The sequence below is a fragment of the Chiloscyllium plagiosum genome, chromosome 11, assembly GCF_004010195.1.
Source record: "Chiloscyllium plagiosum isolate BGI_BamShark_2017 chromosome 11, ASM401019v2, whole genome shotgun sequence".
Lineage (NCBI taxonomy): Eukaryota > Metazoa > Chordata > Chondrichthyes > Orectolobiformes > Hemiscylliidae > Chiloscyllium > Chiloscyllium plagiosum.
In genome coordinates, this window is record NC_057720.1 from 67,022,966 (window position 1) to 67,043,057 (window position 20,092).

At 37.8% G+C, this 20,092-nt stretch overlaps 1 protein-coding gene across 2 annotated transcripts; it reads right to left on the reverse strand.

The window, feature by feature from the left end:
- Positions 1–8,326: 8,326 nt before the first annotated feature.
- Positions 8,327–18,868, reverse strand: LOC122554511 (single-stranded DNA-binding protein 3-like). 2 transcript variants are annotated; one of them, XM_043699644.1, is made up of 6 exons: positions 18,772–18,868; positions 16,180–16,250; positions 15,867–15,945; positions 15,514–15,542; positions 10,858–10,959; positions 8,327–9,249 (listed from the first exon to the last, which is right to left on the reverse strand). In XM_043699644.1, exons 1-6 carry the CDS (start codon positions 18,785–18,787, stop codon positions 9,148–9,150), a joined length of 399 nt encoding a protein of 132 aa, XP_043555579.1. In that variant the 5' UTR covers positions 18,788–18,868; the 3' UTR covers positions 8,327–9,147. The 2 variants fall into 2 exon arrangements, with proteins under 2 accessions (XP_043555579.1, XP_043555580.1); XM_043699645.1 differs by having other exon boundaries at positions 9,131–9,303.
- Between the last annotated feature and the right edge of the window lie 1,224 nt (positions 18,869–20,092).

The window sequence follows — 20,092 nt, forward strand, 5'->3', positions numbered from 1 at the left end:
AAAGATTTACTTCGTATCTATTAAACAAGGTTGCACTATTTGCTTTAATGAATTTTACCGGTAATTTATTGTACAACTGGCACTCTCTCAAACAGATTACACTTACACTCACTTCCCACCTGGTTCATTGAATCCAGCATTTGACTATTTTCAGTAAACATATTCTTCTATGATGACAAATCACAGTTCCAATGAGATGTAGAAGTCTCTGACCCAACATAATACCCTGTGCAAACAGGGCTTTCAAGCAATTAAGATTATGGAAAGACTTCTGGATGTTAGTAGAGTACATGCTATGGTGCACTCTGCTACATAGCTTCAAAAACTTTCATGAAACTACAAGTACAAAGTAAATGACAGCTGCCAGTAAAGTTCAGAATATGAGGAAAGCGAATTACAGAAGGGATAGAGTGTGTCTCAGCAATGTAATTAACATTTTACACAAAAATGCTTTTAAACAACTCATATTTCCTTCACATTAACTTCAAAATAATAGCAACAGTTGAGAAATTAGGTTACTTCTTTACAATATTTTCCAAAGAGATGCTCCAAAGTCATGCTTTAATAATTTAGGAACAAAACAAAAATCACTGAATCAGAACCATTGATCAAATATTAACACAAAACATTCTTAAGCACATCATGTTTAATACTACAAGTTCAAAACATATTTGATCTAAATGTGCATATTTCGCCACCAAAGCATTTGGAGGGACATAACAGGTAATTTGGGAGGCAGCTACCAGAAATGCCAAGATAGACAGTTTAACAACTGACATATTTATCAGCTCCCATGAGTTTTTTTTGATTTACAGTTTGATTGGAAATGATTTTTCTTATATCACAGCTACCTCAGTTAACTACTCCGTCTCAATAAAAAAAAATCTGCTAATATTAATTATTCTCTCAATGCAATCAGCTCTACTGAACATGAGTGTCTAGTAGTTACATGTTCAAAATGTGATTTTGGAGAAGATTTGTAGCTCAGGTTTTGGATCAGATTGTAAATTTGCTCACCAAGCAGGTAGATTTGTTCTCAAGATGTTTTGTCACTGTGCTAGGTAACATCAGTGAGCCTCTGAAGAAGCGCTGGTGTTCTGTTCCACTTGCTACTTATCTGTCTTGGTCTGTTGTGGTGGGTGATATCATTTCCAGTTCTTTTTCTGAGAGGTTGGTAAATGGGGTCCAAATCGATAAGTTTGTTAATGGAGTTCCTGTTTGAATGCCAGGCCTCTAGGAATTCCCGTGCATGTCTTTGTTTAGCCTGTCCCAGGATGAATGTGTTGTCTCACTCGAACTAATGTCCCTCTTCGTCTGTGCGTATGGATACTAATGATAGTTGGGCATGTCTTTTGGTGGCTAGTTCGTGCTCTCACATTCTGGTGACTAGCTTCCTGCCCATTTGTCCAATGTAATGTTTGTTGCAGTCCTTGCAGGGTATTTTGTATATGATGTTTGTTCTCCTAGTTGTTGATATGGAGTCCTTTAAATTCATCATGAGCTGTTTCAGTGTGGTGGTGGGTTTGTGAGAGTCAATGATGCCTAGGGGCTGGAGTAGTCTAAAGACATCTCTGACATGACGACCAATGTATGGCAGAGTGGCTAGTATTCTTGGTGTATTGTGTTGTCTTGTGTGGGAACCGGTGGATTGCATTTATCGGGTGCCCGTTGTTCCTGAATACATTGTACAGGTGTGTTTTCTCGGCTTCTTGTAGTTCCCTTCAGAGTAGAGAAAAATCACCTGCACAACGTTTCCAGGAACAACAGGCATCCGATAAGCACAGTCCACAGATTCCCACACAAGACGACACAACATGCCCAGAAGTAGCCACCCTGTCATACATTAAAGACATCTTGGAGATGACGACCAGACTACTCTGGCCCCCAGGTATCATGGTAACCCACAAATCTGGCACCACGCTGAAACAGCTCCTGATGAATTTAAAGGACCCTTCACCAACAACCAGGAGAACAAACATCATATGCAAAATACCCTGCAAGGACTGCAACAAACATTACACTGGACAGACAGGCAGCAAACTAGCCACCAAACGACATGCCCAACTATCAGTACTATCCATACACACAAAGAGGGACACCAGTTCGAGTGAGACAACATATTCATCCTGGGACAGGCTAAACAAAGACATGCACGGGAATTCCTAGAGGCCTGGCATTCAAACTGGAACTCCACTAACAAACATATTGATTTGGACCCCATTTACCAACCTCTCAGAAACAGAATGGAAAATGATATCACAGCAGACCAAGGCAGATAAGTAGCAAAAGGGTCAGAACACCAGCGCTTCATCAGAGGCTCACTGATTATGTCACCTAGCAAGGTGACGAAAGATCTGAGAACACATCTACCCACTCAGCGAGCAAACTTACAACCTGACACGTTCAAAATCTTCAAACTTGCCCAGTACAGAGGTGCATTTCTGTGCAAAGTTGACTGATCTCAGTCTGGACGTCAAATCAACAAATGCAATTTGCTTACATTCTCCCAGATAGCGAAGTTGACAGGTCTGGGGTGAATAGCGTATTCACACCAAATGAGTGCAATGCCACCTGCTGTAGAATCACAGATTTATCACAAACTGCAAGACTTTGAAGTCCCACTGATTACCTTCAGCACAGCACGGATAAAGGGCATGTAGAACATAGTCAATTTCCTATGAACCTCAGAAGAGGCAAGAAATGATGAGGAAAAGGGGGAAAGAGAGAAATGAGGAAATATGATTTGGTAGTTTCAAAGTTGAAAGTTCAAGATTCTACACAAACTTTAAACAACACTTAACATTTCCCCTTTAAAAAGTGAATATGTTTTATTAAAGACAAAATGAGCACTAAGGGCAACATTATTAGAATTGAAACATCTTCTGGAAATAATAATGCAAGTAGTTTTGAATTTCATCAAAACCAAGATCAAATGAATCATGTCAAATCAATTCTTTTGCTTCTAATGGTGGCATTCAAAATGAGAACTTTTTGATTTTGGTGCACTTGTCGCTGAGTATCTTGTTTATTAATACTTAAAAATTAACAATGTAATGACTTGACTTTCTGCCACCAGCCCTTTACTTTCCAAGACTGGTAATGTTTTGCTGTAATGGATTCTGGTTTTTCAACTGAAGTTCCCCACCAAAATTAAGTCTGGGCATACCTTTGTATTTACTACAGGAAATATCACCAGCATGCTGAATACAAAATAAAAATGACTGAATTCCATCAAATGCAACTGCAATATTCACAGATTCCCAGTTTGCGTTGATTGCAACTTTTACAATGGTTACTCCAATAAATACAGGCAACTGCGAGACTGCAAAAGGATGTTTCACTATACTGCTACAAACAGACTAACCTATTCTATAAAACAATGCACAGAAACAATTGATGAGATCCAGGCTTATTTACTTTAAGCAGAGGAAGAGGAATAGGTTATTTGGATCTTCTAATCTGCTCCACCATTCAATAACATTGCGGCTGATTTAATTGTGGCCTTAATTCCGTAATCCTGCCCCAATAATCTCAGTTTAACATACATCAAAAACTTGTCTTTAAATTCACCTTGAATATGTTCAGTGTTCTACCCTCACTGTTTTGAGATAGAGAATACTAAAGATTAACACCCCCCCACCCCATAAGAGATGCCTCATTTTCATTTTAAATGGGAGCCTCCTTATTTTGAAACTCTCCTGTTTCCCAATTCCTCACTGAAAGAACCATCCTTTCAGCCCCTACCCTGTAAAGTCCTACCGAACCTCATGGTTAAATAAGATCACCACTCCTTCTGCTAGACGCCAATGAGTATGGAAATCTATCTTTTTATACAAGGTAACCTCTTCAGCGTAGGAGTCAAACTACTGAACTGCTTTGAAGTGCCTCCACTCCAAGCACATATTGCTACGTATAGAAAACCAAAACTGTACATGGTACCCTAGGCATGGTCTTACTGATATCCTGCATGGTTTAGAAAGACTTTGCCATTTTTATACTCCAGCCCCTTTGCAGGAAGGCCAAAACTCTGTATCCTTATATACGAACATTCTGTGATGCATCCCAGATCACTCTTCATTCTGTTGTCTTTTCACAGTTAAATATTCTGCTTTTCCATTCTCCCCAAAGTAATAAATATTCTCATATTTAACAAACTGTTTGCACACACAGTCAATTCATCTCTTTGCCTTACATTAAATTCAGGATTATGTCATCATTAATTTCACAATGCAAAGCAAATGCATAAGCTGTTTTCACCATTTTTCACGCATTTGATTTTCTAGCTTTATAAGCTTCATTTGTCTCCTTTCTGCAGTTCGGAAGCTAATTTTCTCTGCATTCATTTACTTTCAGCATTTGTATTTATTTTCTGATTTGCGCTTCCTAATTTATTAGTCTGTATTCCTGTTCAATAATTCATAATTTATTTCCTTTTACACTGTTCAAATTAATAGAACATTTGTTCAGTACAGTTGTTGTATAATACTTGCAGAGGAATGCAGTTAGAGTTTTAATTTCAAATGCATTACTTTGGAGTCCACCATACAGGCAAGATTTTGTTCACTTTTCATTTCTTTTCCACGCTGGTTCTCCTTTGGAGAAATTTTGTCTCATGGTCTTGTCAGGGCTGGTGCTACTTTGCATCCTTGGCGATACCATCGGTGTATTCAACATGGGTGAGGCTCTCCACCTAATACCAACAGATTTTCCAAAGTTACAAAAGGTTTTGAAAGAAGGTGAGTGCTTGAAAACCTGTGCACAAATAAGCAATGGACTGAAGATTCAGGATTAGCATTAGAACTGTGAATACAGAAAAACACACATGTCCTGAGATTAAAGCATGAAAATATTTTTCGCAAGTGATTAATGAGGCTGTGATTGTAATGTTATATTCCTATTCTGAATGTTTGCAGTTATCAATTTATGGATAATTTTGGCTCCACATTACAAATTGCTCTTTCCCATGCAAAAGTCTCCCTATTCCAGTTAGGATTGATAATGACATTCCCGAGTATTTCATTGCAAAATTTTACACTTCGGGTAAGAAATCTTAATGTGTGAGAACGGAATACTTCTAGTCTCAGGCACCCAGTTTAAACTCCTGTGTCAGGCTACAGGTAAAAGACAAAATGGTTTAATACAACACCTTAGCATGGTCTCTCAAATATCTCAAAAGATATCACATTATAAAGAGTTCCAATTACATTACATTACAGAAGAAATGAGAGCACAAGTATCATATTCGGTCCACCTAGACAGTTCTATGAGTCAATAAAATTATGGCCATGACACAATTTCCTTTCCTGGCCCATAACCCTCAATTGTCTTGTCAACCAAAAATCTAATTCCTTCTTAAGTATATTCAATGACTCAGCTACCACTGTTCAAAGGAAGACATTTCCAAAGATTCACAATGCTTGGAAGAATTGCCTCATGTCTATCTTAAATAGAAGATCCCTTTAAAGTTGTCCCCACAATAGGGAAACCCTCCCAAAACACCTCAGAGTAGATGTTTCAAAAGGATCACCAACTGAACTGGAATATCCATGTAAACTCTATGGCGACAAGGGCAACATTCCCTCCACCACAAATAGTAGCAGCAGTATAAACAATCTATAGGATGCAATGCAGAAATTCACCCAAGATCCATAGTCAGCATCTTCCGAACCCATAAACATTACAATCTAGAAGGACGAAGGCATTTGATACATACTCTCTCTGCAAGTTCCCCTCCAAGCTACTCACTGGAAATAGACTGTCTTTCTTATCAGTATTACTGGGTAAAAATCCTGGAATTCCTTTTCTAATGGCACTGTGTTCCTACAGCAAATGGACTGCATCAGTTCAAGGCTGCAGCTCACTGACACCTTCTCAAAGGCAACTAGGGATGGGTAATAAATGCTGGCCTACCTAGAGACACCCATATCTTATGAATAATTTTATTTTTTAAAAAACACCTCAACTCCAATGAGAGTAGGGCTCTTCCTTTCCCCGGAAAGAAATCCTGTCATTTTAGGAATCAGCCAAGTGAATCCTTTCCAAACTGTTTCCAATGCAATTCTCTCTTTCAAAGTCCATTGTATTACTCCAGATGTAGCCTTACTGATTCCCATATAGTTATTAATAAAAGTTTCCCTATTTTATTACAAGGGAATGGAATAAAAAGGGTAACATTTCATTTGGCATCCTAAGTACATGATGTAATTGCGTAGATTTGGGATTCATTTATAGGACAACCAGCTCCTTCTGTACCATAAGTTTCTGAATTTTCTCTCCAATTAAGTAATATAGTTTTTGTGTTCTTCCAACCAAATTATACCCCACTTGCTAAATATTTGCTCGTTATCTATATTGCTTTGTAGAGTCTTCCTCTTCATAATTGCCTATTTTCATGTCTTCAGCTACCAGTCATTAATATGGATTGTAAATAGCTGAAGATCCAGCACTGATCCCTGTAGCATCAGTTTGCTAACTGTAAAATGGTCCATTTATTCTGACACCTTGCAGCCTATGAACTATCCAATTCTATATCTATGCTAATATGCTATTCCTAATGCCATGGGTTCTTATCCTGTATATTAATATTTTATGTCATACTTTATCAAATTCAAATTGATAAACAAACTGGTTCTATTTTATCCACACTGCTTGCTATTTCCTCAAAGAAATCTGAAATTAGTCAAATATGATTTTCCTTTCACAAAACCATCTTGACTCTGTCTGAACATATTACTATTTTCTAAATGTTCTGTCTCTTTAATAACAGACTTGAACATTTTCCTGACGGTAAACACTGCTAGCTGGACTATAATTTCATTTTTTTGTCTTCCTGTTTTCTTAAACTGAGGTATTATGATTGGAGTTTGCACTCTGCTGTGATTGTTGTTGAATCCAGGAAATTTTGGAAAATTGCAATCAATGCATTCACTATCTCTGCTGCCATTTAATACTCTAGGATACAGGCCATCAAGTCCAGGAAACTCATCAACTTTCAGCTCCAATATATTACCCTTGCATCTAATGATCTGTTGGCTTTACATTCACTCCTCCCTTTTCCTTCTTGATTTTCAACCATTCTTGGGAATTTTGTGTTTCCACAGTGACGTCTGGTACAAAGTACTTGGTCAATTCTTCCATTATTGCACTTTTTCCCCAGTACTAATTCCCCAATCTCGTGGGGGACCAGAGATACTCCTTTTCTTTTTATATACTTGCAGAAATTATTATATTTATATTTTTAGCTAGCTTTTTCCACATTTTCAATTCTCCAAAAATTAAAAAAAAATTTCCTTTGTTATCTGGTCTGTACCAATGTGTGATCTTTATTTCCCTTCTCATCCCATATCCATTCGGAGTACCAACATTGTCTCCAATTCAGGCAATTTACACTACAGTTCCAACTTCTTACAAGTCAAGGCAAGACTTCAGAAACTCATTTCAACATAACCATGTTTTGATCATTAGCCTTGGTCTACATTCAAGCCCAGCTACTTGGGCAAAAGTGCATTTGTGCTGAGTTGGTCCACTGTGCCCTCTCCCCAGCTTCCTATTTTCATAACAAATTCCTTTTGCCCTTTTCAGGTGAAAATTCCAGAGCTTTTTCTAATGATTGAAGGAATCTTCCTTGTATGATCATCACATCTTAAACAAACAGCCATTTCCAGCTAGTGCGTTCCACTTTCCTACACCGAATAGGAGGGATAATATTTCAATAGAAACTCTTAACTTTGCCAAAATTTTAGGAGGAAGAATTTGTTTTTAAAAGGAAAAAAAAAATATTTACCTCTTGCACCAATCATTTAGGCAGCAAGTGTCAACGAGTTAGCAGAAAAGAATCAAAATTAAGTTTTATGTTTATATTTATTACAGCGTTGGAGAAAAGAACCGTTTCATTCAAAACCAACCCAATGAAGACAATAATTTAGCGAATTTGTAAAATTACATTTGCCAGACTTGTCTTTTTTTCTCAGTTTAAAATGCACGATTTGCTGAAGACCGAAATCTACAGTAAAACACCAAAATTTCATCAGTATGTTCCAATCTGACTGCAAATAGGAGATTTACATACTTGTTCAGCAACTCTACAGCTAAACACAGTTAGAATGATTTTAAACACATCTAAAAAGGCAATTCATTTAGAAAGATCTTGCTATTCCCCCAACCCCCACCACCCCCCAAAAAACAAAAACAAAGTATGGTAACATCCCATAACCTGCAGTCAGCACAATAAACACAGTTGACGTTCCTGAAAACTCTGTAAAGGGGTGCAGAAAAAACATCCCTCAATAAAACATTAGCAACAAATATTGAACACAAAACTACAATGTAGAATTTTTTTTCTTTTTTATAACCAGACTACAAGGTAAGAAACACAGAACAGCTACAATGTTATCAAGAATCAGCACAAGGGTTGTCCAGGCAAGATAATATTTTACATAACTTGATACACATTGTATAGAAGTGGGTTTAAACAAAAGACCATCTACAGGTAGTGTAACTGTACAGAGATCCCAGCACGATTGTAGTGCCACTAAAACTGTTTATTATCCTCTCAATCACGTGTCTGCAGTTGTCTCTTTCTTGCGTACAAAGTTTTCCTCTGGATCGATAAAGGTAACAGAGGATTGAACCAATCCAGATTCGAGGTGTGAATGTACGTGTGGGCGCGGGGAAGGAATAGCGGGAGTTGGGGAAAAGATATACGATCCTCTCAATCTGCAACCCACTGCACAAATCATCGTTCAGCTACACAGGTATGGAACAAGCCACTGATTAACACCTTGCAACTGGAGAGGAGGGCTCACAGAAGCAAGAAAAAAAAATCTGTGCCACCAAAAAAAAGGTCTTCGAAAGTAAACCACATTGTGTAAACGTCCCAGATAAAATGGCTACAATATGGACAACATCGGATCTTATACCTAGACTAGCGCCTTATTCAGTTCAGCACAAAAATACACGGGTTCAAAGGATGAAGCAGAGGAAGTCTGTTCGGGTGCTAGAGGCGTTTACATTTTTTTTTCTTTGCTTCAAAAAGATGCGATGTGTAACGTACAGTCCTTCCAGGAGAAGGGTTTTTATGTCTTGAATTTTTTTTTGTCCTTCATGTTTATGGAATAAAAGAAGTTCAGCCTTTTTATTGCGTGAAACTCAAAATTGGGGTTTTGCCCCCAGTTCCTCGTCAACACGTTGAACTGCTTCTTGCATACGTTCTTTAATCTTCCAGAGGGCAGCCGTTTCATCATTCTGGTCCTGGAGAAGGGGGAAGGGGAAAAATCACACGCTCATCGTCATGCTGGGGGAATACTGAAAGAAAGTGACAAAGATTACATGGGTTGGAACCATACAACTTCCACCAGACCAATTCAGAAAATCTGGGTTCTACTAAACATGGCAGATCTGCAAATATAGTTGGCTGTTCAGCCATAAGCAATCATTCAATCCCCACCACCATGGAGGGAATTGCTCCCTCATTTAAAGACAGATTCTCCTCTCCTTCATACTGACAGAAAGCTGAGCAATCAAGTTATGGGTCTCCAATAACTGTAGGAGTTCCAAGCTAGGGGCATGAGTGTAATTTAACTTTCATATAACCACCCTCCCAGCCCCTCCCATTCTATAATATCTACCTCCTACCGCCTCCAACAGAATCAGAGCTCCACGCAAGAACAAGCTCGAGTTCAACAATTTAGTAAACATTTACTAAAGAATTGGATCTTCCATTCAGAAGAAAAAAAATTGTATCTTCAATTCAAGATCTTTTCTTGCAAACTGACTGCTGTGAGAATTTACTGATTTCTACTTTGAGATAGGTAATTCCCACCTTATTCACCTCAGCACACTACTGCATTTTGTGATCCCTGTAAAATCCTCACTGCAAAAAGGGAAAATGACCAGCACTTGGGAATTAAAATAAATGCGTTTTGTTAAAAATCGATTTTGCTCATCTCCATTTTCCCGTCCTTAATCTTTCTTCCCAAGGGTAATGACTCATTTTGTGCTTGGCTTCAAGTTCAGACAGTTATTCAGCATTTCAGACTCTTATTAGAAACTAGGGGTTCTTTTCATTATAACACAATGGTTAGGTGGAAATTTTACAGAAGTCTTCAACAGGACAGTTTTGATCAAGTAAAAGATTACAAATATTTTCAGCAAGTGAAAGAACACAATAGTTGAAACGATCTATTTTTATGGATTCTAATAATCATGGCTGACTTGAAAACAGAATTTGCTGACTATCACCAGATAGTGATGAGAAAGGACACTTTGTAAGAGAAAATAAAAGAGTATATGGGGAATGATGTTTGCAGAGAGCAAACATGCTTAATGGGCCATATTGTCTTGTTCTGTTCTGTAAAATACTCCAATCTATTTAGTGGCGATAAAGTGTCACAGTAAAGCCTAATCCTATTCTTCCTTAATGACCAGACTGGTGCAATTTCTCTCCTTCAGTATGGAATTCTGGGGCAGATTGTAGCTGAGGTATCAGAAGCAGAGCTGAGGCTTACCATCTCTGTACAAACTGAAATTTAAATCCAAAGCTATCCCACTCTCAATTGGTCAGTTTTCTGTTTCCAGTTGGAGGAATTTTGTGTTGGGCACACAGATAAGAAATGTTGAAGGAGACAAATGTTTTGCAACTACAATTGTCTCTATCACAGACAGTTGTATACAAAGCAGGTACAACTAACCATCAAACAACTGGTCATCTTGTAATTTTGAATAAATGTATTTTAACAAATATGCCAGAAAGGAAATTGAGTAATACAAAGAATTTCATTCTTTGAAATTATACAAAGCAAAATCTGCCATGGTTACTTGTAATATGAGCAGTCTTCTCTGACCTTCACAGATACTCACATTATCATTTTGGAAGGAGTGGAGAAAATTGCCTCCTAATTCACCGTCATCCCTTGGAGTGCCTGGAGGATTAGTAATGCTGCTCATGTTGTTGGGAGAGTTCTGAAAATTAAAGAAATGATTTCCACTGTTAATAAAATGAGGGCAGTTCTCCCTGTAAAGATACAATTAGTTTATCACGTATAGCAAGCAAAGCCAAACTTCACTGCTTCAAAATCATAACTTGGAATTTAAATGGATGCTGCTGCCTGGACAAATTTGAAATTTATACCTTCATCGTGGTATTTGTAGCTCCCACCCCACTGTTTTCGATGTACGAGTGTTGATTAGATTTTAATCTTAAGCATGGTACATCAGCTCACACAGTGATGCAACTCAAAATTCTGGAAGGGCACCTATTTTTGAAAATGATTATTGGTAGGTCAGTCAGTCGCTGGATTACATCTGCAATTCTTAACCCTTGGGTTTTAGTGCATTGAGTTGTTAGTTCTCCACTTCCCAATTGGAATGGTCCAAAGGTACAAAGCAACGTAGAAAATAGTACCAGTAGACCATTTAGCTCTTTGAATTTGCTCTTCCATTCAGCTAGATTATGACTGACCTTTCTCAACATCATTTTCCCAGTAACCATAAGAGAGAGAAGTAGGCCATTCAGCCCATCAATTCTATGTCACCATTGAAGATCATTGCTGATCTAGCAATCCTCAACTCCACTTTCCTACCTTTTCCTTAAAACTCTTGAAATCTCATCCAGAATATACTTAATTGTGGAACCACCACAGTACTCTTAGGTAGACAGAACTCCTAAGATTCACTGGTTTCCGAATGAAGAAATTCCTTAATTCCATTTGTGAATGGTCTACCTTATTCTGATGCTCAGTCCAGTTAATCTAGGCAATCAGAACATCCTTTCAGCATCTATCCTGTCAAACCCTCGAAGAACTTTTCATGATTCAGAAATCAACTCTCATTGTTCCAAACTCTCAAGAGTACAGGTGCAGTCTGCTGATTCTGTCCTCCCAGGACAATCCCACCATCCCAGGAATATGTCTGATCAATCATTGTTAATTTCCTTTAAGGCAAGCATTTCCTTTCTGTCAATAAAGAGACCAAATCTGCACAAAATACTTCAATCCTTTTGCAATACAGGCCTAAAAGCCCCCAAAAATCTGAAGCAGCAAAAATTGAAATAAGAACAAAAAACTTTTGGAAAGATTCTGTAATTCAGGTGATTCTCATGAGTGGAAGGACAGGGCTAGCCTTTTGTCAGAACTGGAAGATTAAACTGCACAGAATAGATCATGTGGCCCAACCAGTCCATGCTTAGTTTCTGATTGTTCCATCATTTCTCATCTAACTCTGCTATCGTAATTATCTATTCTTTTCTCCCTTACAGGTTTATCTAGTTACCTCTTAAGTGCATCTTTATTATTTGCTTCAACTACTCACTGTGGGAGCTAGTTCTGTATTTTTAACCACTCTTTGATAAAGAAAGTTCTTCTGAATTCCAAACAAGATTTATTGTAGACTCATACCGATAACCTCTAGTTATGCATTTACCTACAAGAGCAAACTTTCTCACTGTACCTACTTTCAATAATTGCCGACAACCCTGTTTTAGGTCACCTCTCATCAGTCGCTTCCAGGAGAAAAGCAGAGGCAGCCTAACAATCCATTCAGGATAGGTAAACTGATGCATGTCTAATCTAGTAACATTTCTACCTTTCTTTGTTGCACTCTGTCCAATGCCTCTCTATTTGTTTGATAATATGTCCTTCTCATACTCTTTGTTTTCTGATATGAAGCCACTTAGCAATCCGCTCCCATAACTTGTCCCCTGACTCTTCATTCATTAATCTATTAGGGGCACCATTTTGAAGACCTTTGCAAATTCAGGTATGTTACATTTCCTGAATTACCACTACTTTGTCCGTTATCTCCTTAAAATTATTTAGTAAGATAGGGCAAACATGATTGTCCCATTTTTGAAATCCAGGCTGACTATTCATGGTTATACCTCTCATTTCTAAATGTTCTTCTATTCAATTTAGTCAGAATTCCTCAAAGATGTTTACAGCACAGAAGGATACTTTTGCAGCCCATCATGTCTGCAGCAGTCAAAGACTGCACAAATCCCATTTTCCACTTTTTGGCCCATATCCTGGAGGCTATGGCATATCTATTTACTGTTTCAATGTTAGAGTTTCTGATTCAACCTTCTAGGCAGTGAATTCTAGATTCACACATCCTCCAAGTGACAAAAAACCTCAACTCTTAACCTTTTACCTCTTACCTGAAACCCACGCCCTCTGGTTTTTGGCTCCTCTACCAATGGAAAAAGTGCCTTCCGATCCGTTCCTCTTAATCTTACACACCTCTATCCAATCCCCTATCAACCTTCACTACTCCAAGGAAAACAACCCCAGCCTATCCAATCTTTCTTCATAGCACAGACCCTTCGGCTGAGGGAGCATCCGGGGTCTGCACTGTGCCATCATATTCTTCCCATAATTTGGTAACCGGAACTGCATGCAGTACTCCTGCTGTGGCCTAAACTGCATTTTATACCATTTCAGCATAACCTCCCTATTCTTGTACTCTGTTTCTCAGCTAATAAAGGCAAGTATCCCATATGCCTTCTTAACCAATTTACCTACTGCCCTGCTACTTTCAGGGATCTGTGCATATTCACACCAAGATCCCAAAGATCCTACCTTCCATTCTGCAATCCCTTGCCTTGTTAACCCTCTCCAAGGATATTACCTCATACTTTTCTGGGTTGCATTTCATTTGCCATTGTTCTGCTGACCTGACCAGTCCACTGATATCTTCCTACATTTTAAGGCGACCTTCACTATTTACCACCCTACCACATTTCATCTACAACTGTCTTGATCATATCCCCTACATCTTAATCAAAAATCATTAATGGACTCCAGCAAAGACCTCATTACAGAGCCCTATGGTAACCCACTGGAAGCAAACTTCCAGTAAGAAAAACAGCCTTCTACCATCACCCTCTTCTTCCTACATCTCAGCTAACTTGTCACTTTTCCTTAGATCCCAGGCATCTTCCTTCCTGACCAGTTTGCCTTGAGGGACCTGATCAAAAGCCTTGCTAATGTCCATGTAGACCAATCAAATGCATTACTCAACACCACTCTTGGTTACCCCCTCAAGAAAAGTCCAATTTTTTGAATACCACCCACACTTACAAATTCATGTTGGTGAATCCATATCCCTCCAAAGTGTATTCTATCATTCAGAATTCTTTCTAGTAACTTCAACACCACCAAGACTAGCCTGTCTGGCCAATTTCATGGTCGATCCCATCCTCCCTTTTTAAAAATAATGGTACAGCGTTAGCAGTCCTCTAGCAACTTAGTTGTGGCGAGAGGGGATTAGAAAATCAACAAGACCTTTGATATTTCCTCCCTTGCCTTCCTTCAACAGCCTGAGATATGACTCATCTGGGCCTACACATCTACACACTTTTAAAGCTGGTAAATCCACTACCACTTTCCCTCTTTCTCAGTTAATTATTTCTAACATTTCACTGTTTCCCCACTGCAATTGGCTACAACCGCATTATCCTTTTTCATTGTGAACACTGATGCAAAGTATTCATTCAGTTCCCCATACATTCCATTTAGTACTTGAAATCCTCATCGCACTCTCATTCCAAACTCCATTCTCTGGGTTGTCTACATGGTTCCAAAGAAGCTCAAAGCGGGCTTGTCATTCTGTGTGTCACGTTCTTCTGGCCATAATAATGATTTCAGAAACTTGAGACCTTTACCACAGTTCCCAGTTACTCTCAGACAGTTTGTTTTGGTGATGTACGGTAGGGGCATCACTGTTTCCAAAGACTGGGGAGGTGGTTGCGTAACATTAGGGATGATCATCCATGATATCTCCCTATTTTTTTCTATCCAACTCCTGCATGACTGCAGCTAGCTCCACCTCTCCAGGTTTTCTGCACTTCTTTTCCCCTTTCTACTCTGCTTTATTCATTCATATAGTTTTTGGATACATTGTTTATTTCTCTAAACTTCACTTCATCTCGCATCCTTTTGTCACATCATTTTAACCTGTCATTTAAATCACTAGCACTCCTAGGCAATCACAAAATCTCACATTTTCTATGACACCTTGGTTTCCCTGACTGTAATCAGACTCGGGGCTCAGTATGTGGTCAGGTGAAAGACAGTCTATCAACTTGGGGTCCTTTTGGGAGATGACTTTCCTTGCACATTTAAAGAAAACTAGATGGTAATTTTATATATATAGTCAGCTGTAAATTACAGGAATGTTCCAATAAACTAATGCATGTTAAAGCGATTAACTGATTTATCACTTTTAGTTGGTGTGAAACAAATGAGAAATTTGTAGATTAGCTGTTCAATTCACATGCTATATCTAAAGAAAATAAAGTACTTTTACCAGCTGTTCTGAATGAGTCTAATGTACTAAACATTATACACCTGTGTAGAAGATTAAATTCGTGCAGCCAAACATGAACAATATTGCGCAGCATTTATAAAAGTGGAAGTATAATATTTCTCTCTTTTTCAGCCACACTGTCCACCAATTCTAGTTGTGATTCCAGAAGCTCATCTCAGTTTATACTGAATAAATTTAAAGCTAGATTTGTACCTTAGGAATACCGTCCATATCTCCTGATCCTATGGATAGTAAAAAGAAACATTTAGTTTAAAATGTGCTTGTCTTTTATCAATCACCACGTCAGATAACACGAGATCATATTGGAAACATATTGCTGTGAAATCCATAGGTTTTTGCACCTTACAAGGTTCAAAGATACAATATTTAAATATTCCACACTTCCAAGTAAAAAAATCCACATTCTTCTCTTTATAGACTATATTAGCTTCTTGTCACTAAAGAAGCCTGAAACCTGCTTAGGGACAATGAATTCTATACTTCCAGACTGGGTTCAGTTTAAACACTAATTCCATAAACATTATTTCATCATTACTTCTAGTTACCTAATGATCCATTCATGTGATGTGGCTCAATTCCTCCCATTCCACCCATTGGACCCTCAGAACCAGGCCCTAGTGGGAACTGAGGAAAAATAAAGTTAAAAGAAATGAAAAATACATGCTCACAATTTCTTAGGTTAATGCAGTTGTGACAATTGGCAAACCAACTGTTTCAGACAAGAGTTCAAGAGTTTAGCAATGAACAAAACCAACACACAAAATTGGAATGATTCGTAATTGCAATGAAAAGACAATACCAAAATGATTTAACTATTTCCCTGTGGGAATTGTTTTCTTTCTTGCAAACTAAACTTACATTTGATCGGCTTCCTCCAGGTGGCACTGGATTAATCATTGTGTACATGTTGTCACTGGAATTCGTTGAATCTGTATTTGAAGATAACAAAAAAAGTCAACACAGGTAACGTCGCATTTATACATACGTACAGAAACACATTTGCATCACATGTGCAAGCAAATCCAAGCTTCTTGGTCTTAAACATCATTCAAAACCAATGCTTACATTTTTGTAACCTTTATTGAGCTGCAAGTCACTTGGCATTGAAACAGTTTGTTTCGGCTACAGTGTTCATAATATAGTACTTAAAACACAGTAAAGGTCTATTTGGTCAATTGATCCATACAGACATCTCTCATCTTTTATCAAATGAACATAGCCTTCTATCCCTTTTGTACTTACCTGCCTTTGATTAAATGCATCTATACCATTCACCAACTACTAGACAGAGTGAGCTCCACATTCTGACCATTCTCCAGGGAAAGAAAATAGTCCTCCTTATACTTATCACCCTTAGTTCTGGGTCTTCCCTGTAAGTAGAAATATCCTTGCTGCATCAACCCTCTCAAATTATTTTACAATCTTAAAGACATATCAGATCACCTCTCAGTCTTCTCCATGAATTCCTGCCCGTCAGACTTTCCTGATGAATATAATCTCTTAGCCTATAATATCCTGGTGAGGCTATTGTTTAACCTCCTCTTATGTCTCTATACCCTTTTATATGTAAAGCAGATTATACAGTATTCCAAATGCTGTCTAACCATGGTTTAATGCAACTTCTCAGTTTGTCAATTCTTTCCATCTATAAACAAACACCATTGCTTTGTCTGTTTTAAAAGAATGATGTTAATTTGCACAACTAATGTTGCCAATATATGCATTTATACTCTTTTAACTGGGCACCCTCTTAGCTCAGGGGGTTGGATGGCTGATTTACAACGCAGAATGATGCCAATAGTGTGGGCTCAGTTTCTGCACTGAGGCTACTAGGAAAGACTCTGCTCTTCAATCTCTTCCCTCTCCTGAGGCACAGTGACTCTCAGGTTACACTACCACCAGTCGTCTCTCTCTAATGAGAGAGATGCCTTACGGTTTGGTATGACTGACGATTTTACCTTTACCTAATTCACCTATTTTCACACACAAATGCCCCACAGGAGACATTGTTGAACTTAGAGCTCACAGATGGTTTAACCTACGATTTCCACCAATTCAGTTATACAACATAATCACCTAGTGGATTAATCTAAAAGTGCTGATAACTAACATTGTATTGAGGAGGAGTTCAGGATCTTTCTTTCTTTTTCTTTTTCTTTATTATGAGTGCTGATTGTATCCAGTTTTAATTGTTAATGAACCTCAGCTTAAGGCAGAACAGTTAAAGGAACTCAAATCAATGAAACATCAAACTATGGTACACTGTCAAAAGCCATTCCTTGAGACTTTTAGACCACCTCATAGTATTTCTTTGAAATCAAAATTACTAAGGAAACAAAATTTGTAAAATGTGACCAGATTTTAATATCATGGATCAAACTTTGCACTTGCCATTCACTTATAACATTCACAATACTCATGGTGTTGCAAGTAGGTTACTGGTACAGGACATGAGGGCTGCAGTCTTCCAAGCCACTGTTTTCCTATCACATGATTACAACAGACCCGTGATTAAACAGTAACTCATGGGATCTACTTACTGAAACCAAGAACTGAGGGAGGAATAATTAATTGAATCTCTTCATAAATGTATTTCACTGAATGCAACTTAAGCAACTCAGTTAGGGGTTATCTGATGCATTGGTAATGCCCCTTTGAACCAGAAGGTCAAAATTCAGGTTTCACCTGATCCAAAGTGTCATAACACACCTGAACAGATTGATTTTTTAAAAATCTAAAAGTTAAAAGATGATGTAAAGTCAGGCACTTTACACCAAGAGCTCTGGATGGCACAATCTGGTTAGCGAAGTGGTTCAAACATGTTCCATGGTTATAGAAACCAATAATTGCACACAGTGGTTTTAAAAATAATTTAAATGGTTCTTCAGTGACTCAAGAGAATCATTTCACGTACAATTAATTCAACAGAGTCAAACATATAGCTCAGGAAAAATATTACAATTCGCGTAAATGTAACAGTTCGGAAATGAGTTAAGTGTGATGTAGTGTGTTATTAAGAAAACATTGCTTACGATCAAAAGGTTATTTGATCCAATGGTACAATTAAAAAAGTAATTAAGCCATGCAGTAAGTGCTGATGACACAAGTGAGGGTATTAGCTTGGAGTACTTATTAAATCCAACACATGGGGGAACTCATCAATAGAAAAAAATTATAACACTGCTCATACTGTTGGCCTTCTCTGTCAGTGACAAAATTGTGTGATCAGCACATACTGTTTGAACAAAAATACTTTTTCAGTGTTGGGGTAGAATGAGAGCAGACAAGTCTTTGATTTTTTTTTAAGAAAAGGATTACTGACTGGACATTGGTTAGGTTAAAGTGTAGTGGTACTTATACAATTTTTACAAGAAACTTTGACAAGAATTCAGACTAGCATGTATTTGAGATTTTAACAGCAGTATTGAGACACTCATGGGTAAAAGGTACCTGCTGGACTTGGCATTATCGGTGTCCCTGGAGGACCTCCACCACCAGGGGGCCCCTATGAACAAAACACACAAATCAGCCTCTATTGAATTATTAAAGGCAGTACTTTGTATGTTGCTGTATGCTGGTATGAGGATTTGGTGTATTGCTAAATATTCTCAATACAACATTACAAAGCAGCCTTCTGAAATATAATGGGATTTCTGAGAGACCAAAGGAACTTTGGGGACCATTCCAAATGTCAAATCAAATTTACATGTCTCTTGACTGTAAACGTTGCAGATCAACAATTAGAAATATGGTTGAAACATCTCCCTTTGATTAGTTGTTTTATTTTCATGAACCCTTTCCACAGAGGGAGACTTGTTTAATTTTTGTAACTTTTTTGTTGCAGCCAATACCAAATATACTGCCAAATTCAGTGCTCTGCATAAATTACTCATCAAATTAGTAATATTAAATGTCACTATGACAATTTAACAATTAAAGGATTTTTTAAATAAAACATTCATATTTTCAAACTTAACTGAAGCACAATATTTTATTGCGACAGTTACTCCAAAATTAAAAAAAGTTATCATTCAAAACTTGTAGTCTTTAGCACAATGTAGCATATTAAACTATAAGTCATTATTTAATTGATATGACGTCTACAGTTGGGGTCAGAGGTACACCATCCTTATGCTTTTTCAAATACAATCATCTCCTTTAAAACTCAGATCCATGAGAATTTTTGATCAACTGCCCTTCCCTCGGTGACATCTTACAGGAATGAATAGAGTTAAACACCAGGATAACAGTCCAACAGGCTTATTTACAAGCACTAGCTTTCGGAGCACTGCTCTTTCTTCAGGTGGTTGTGAAGCAGAAGATCATGAAACGTAGAATTTACAGCAAAAAGATTACAGTGTTGTGCAACTGAAATGATACATTGAACAAAACCAGGATCGTTGTTAAGTCTTTCATCTTTTAGAATGGGTTGCTGGTTTCAGTTAGTTAATACGTAGAGGAACCTCAATTATCCAAAGGACACAGGCGGGAGTATTTCGTTCAGTTAATCGAAATCCAGAAAATGTAGTTTAGCCGAGCATCGGGACATCATGATCTTGCCGGATAAACCAATATTCAGTTAATTGAATGCTGGATAATTGAGGTTCCTTTAAATCCCAGAATTTCTTTTAAGTTGCCATCTCAAGATAACTTAAGTTTTAACACAAAAGGTGACATCTCAGATCAGATAATGCATTAAAGGTGAGAGGTCAGAGTCTGTATCCCAATCTTGAGTCAGACTAGTTCTATTTACAAAGTGGAATTTACCAAA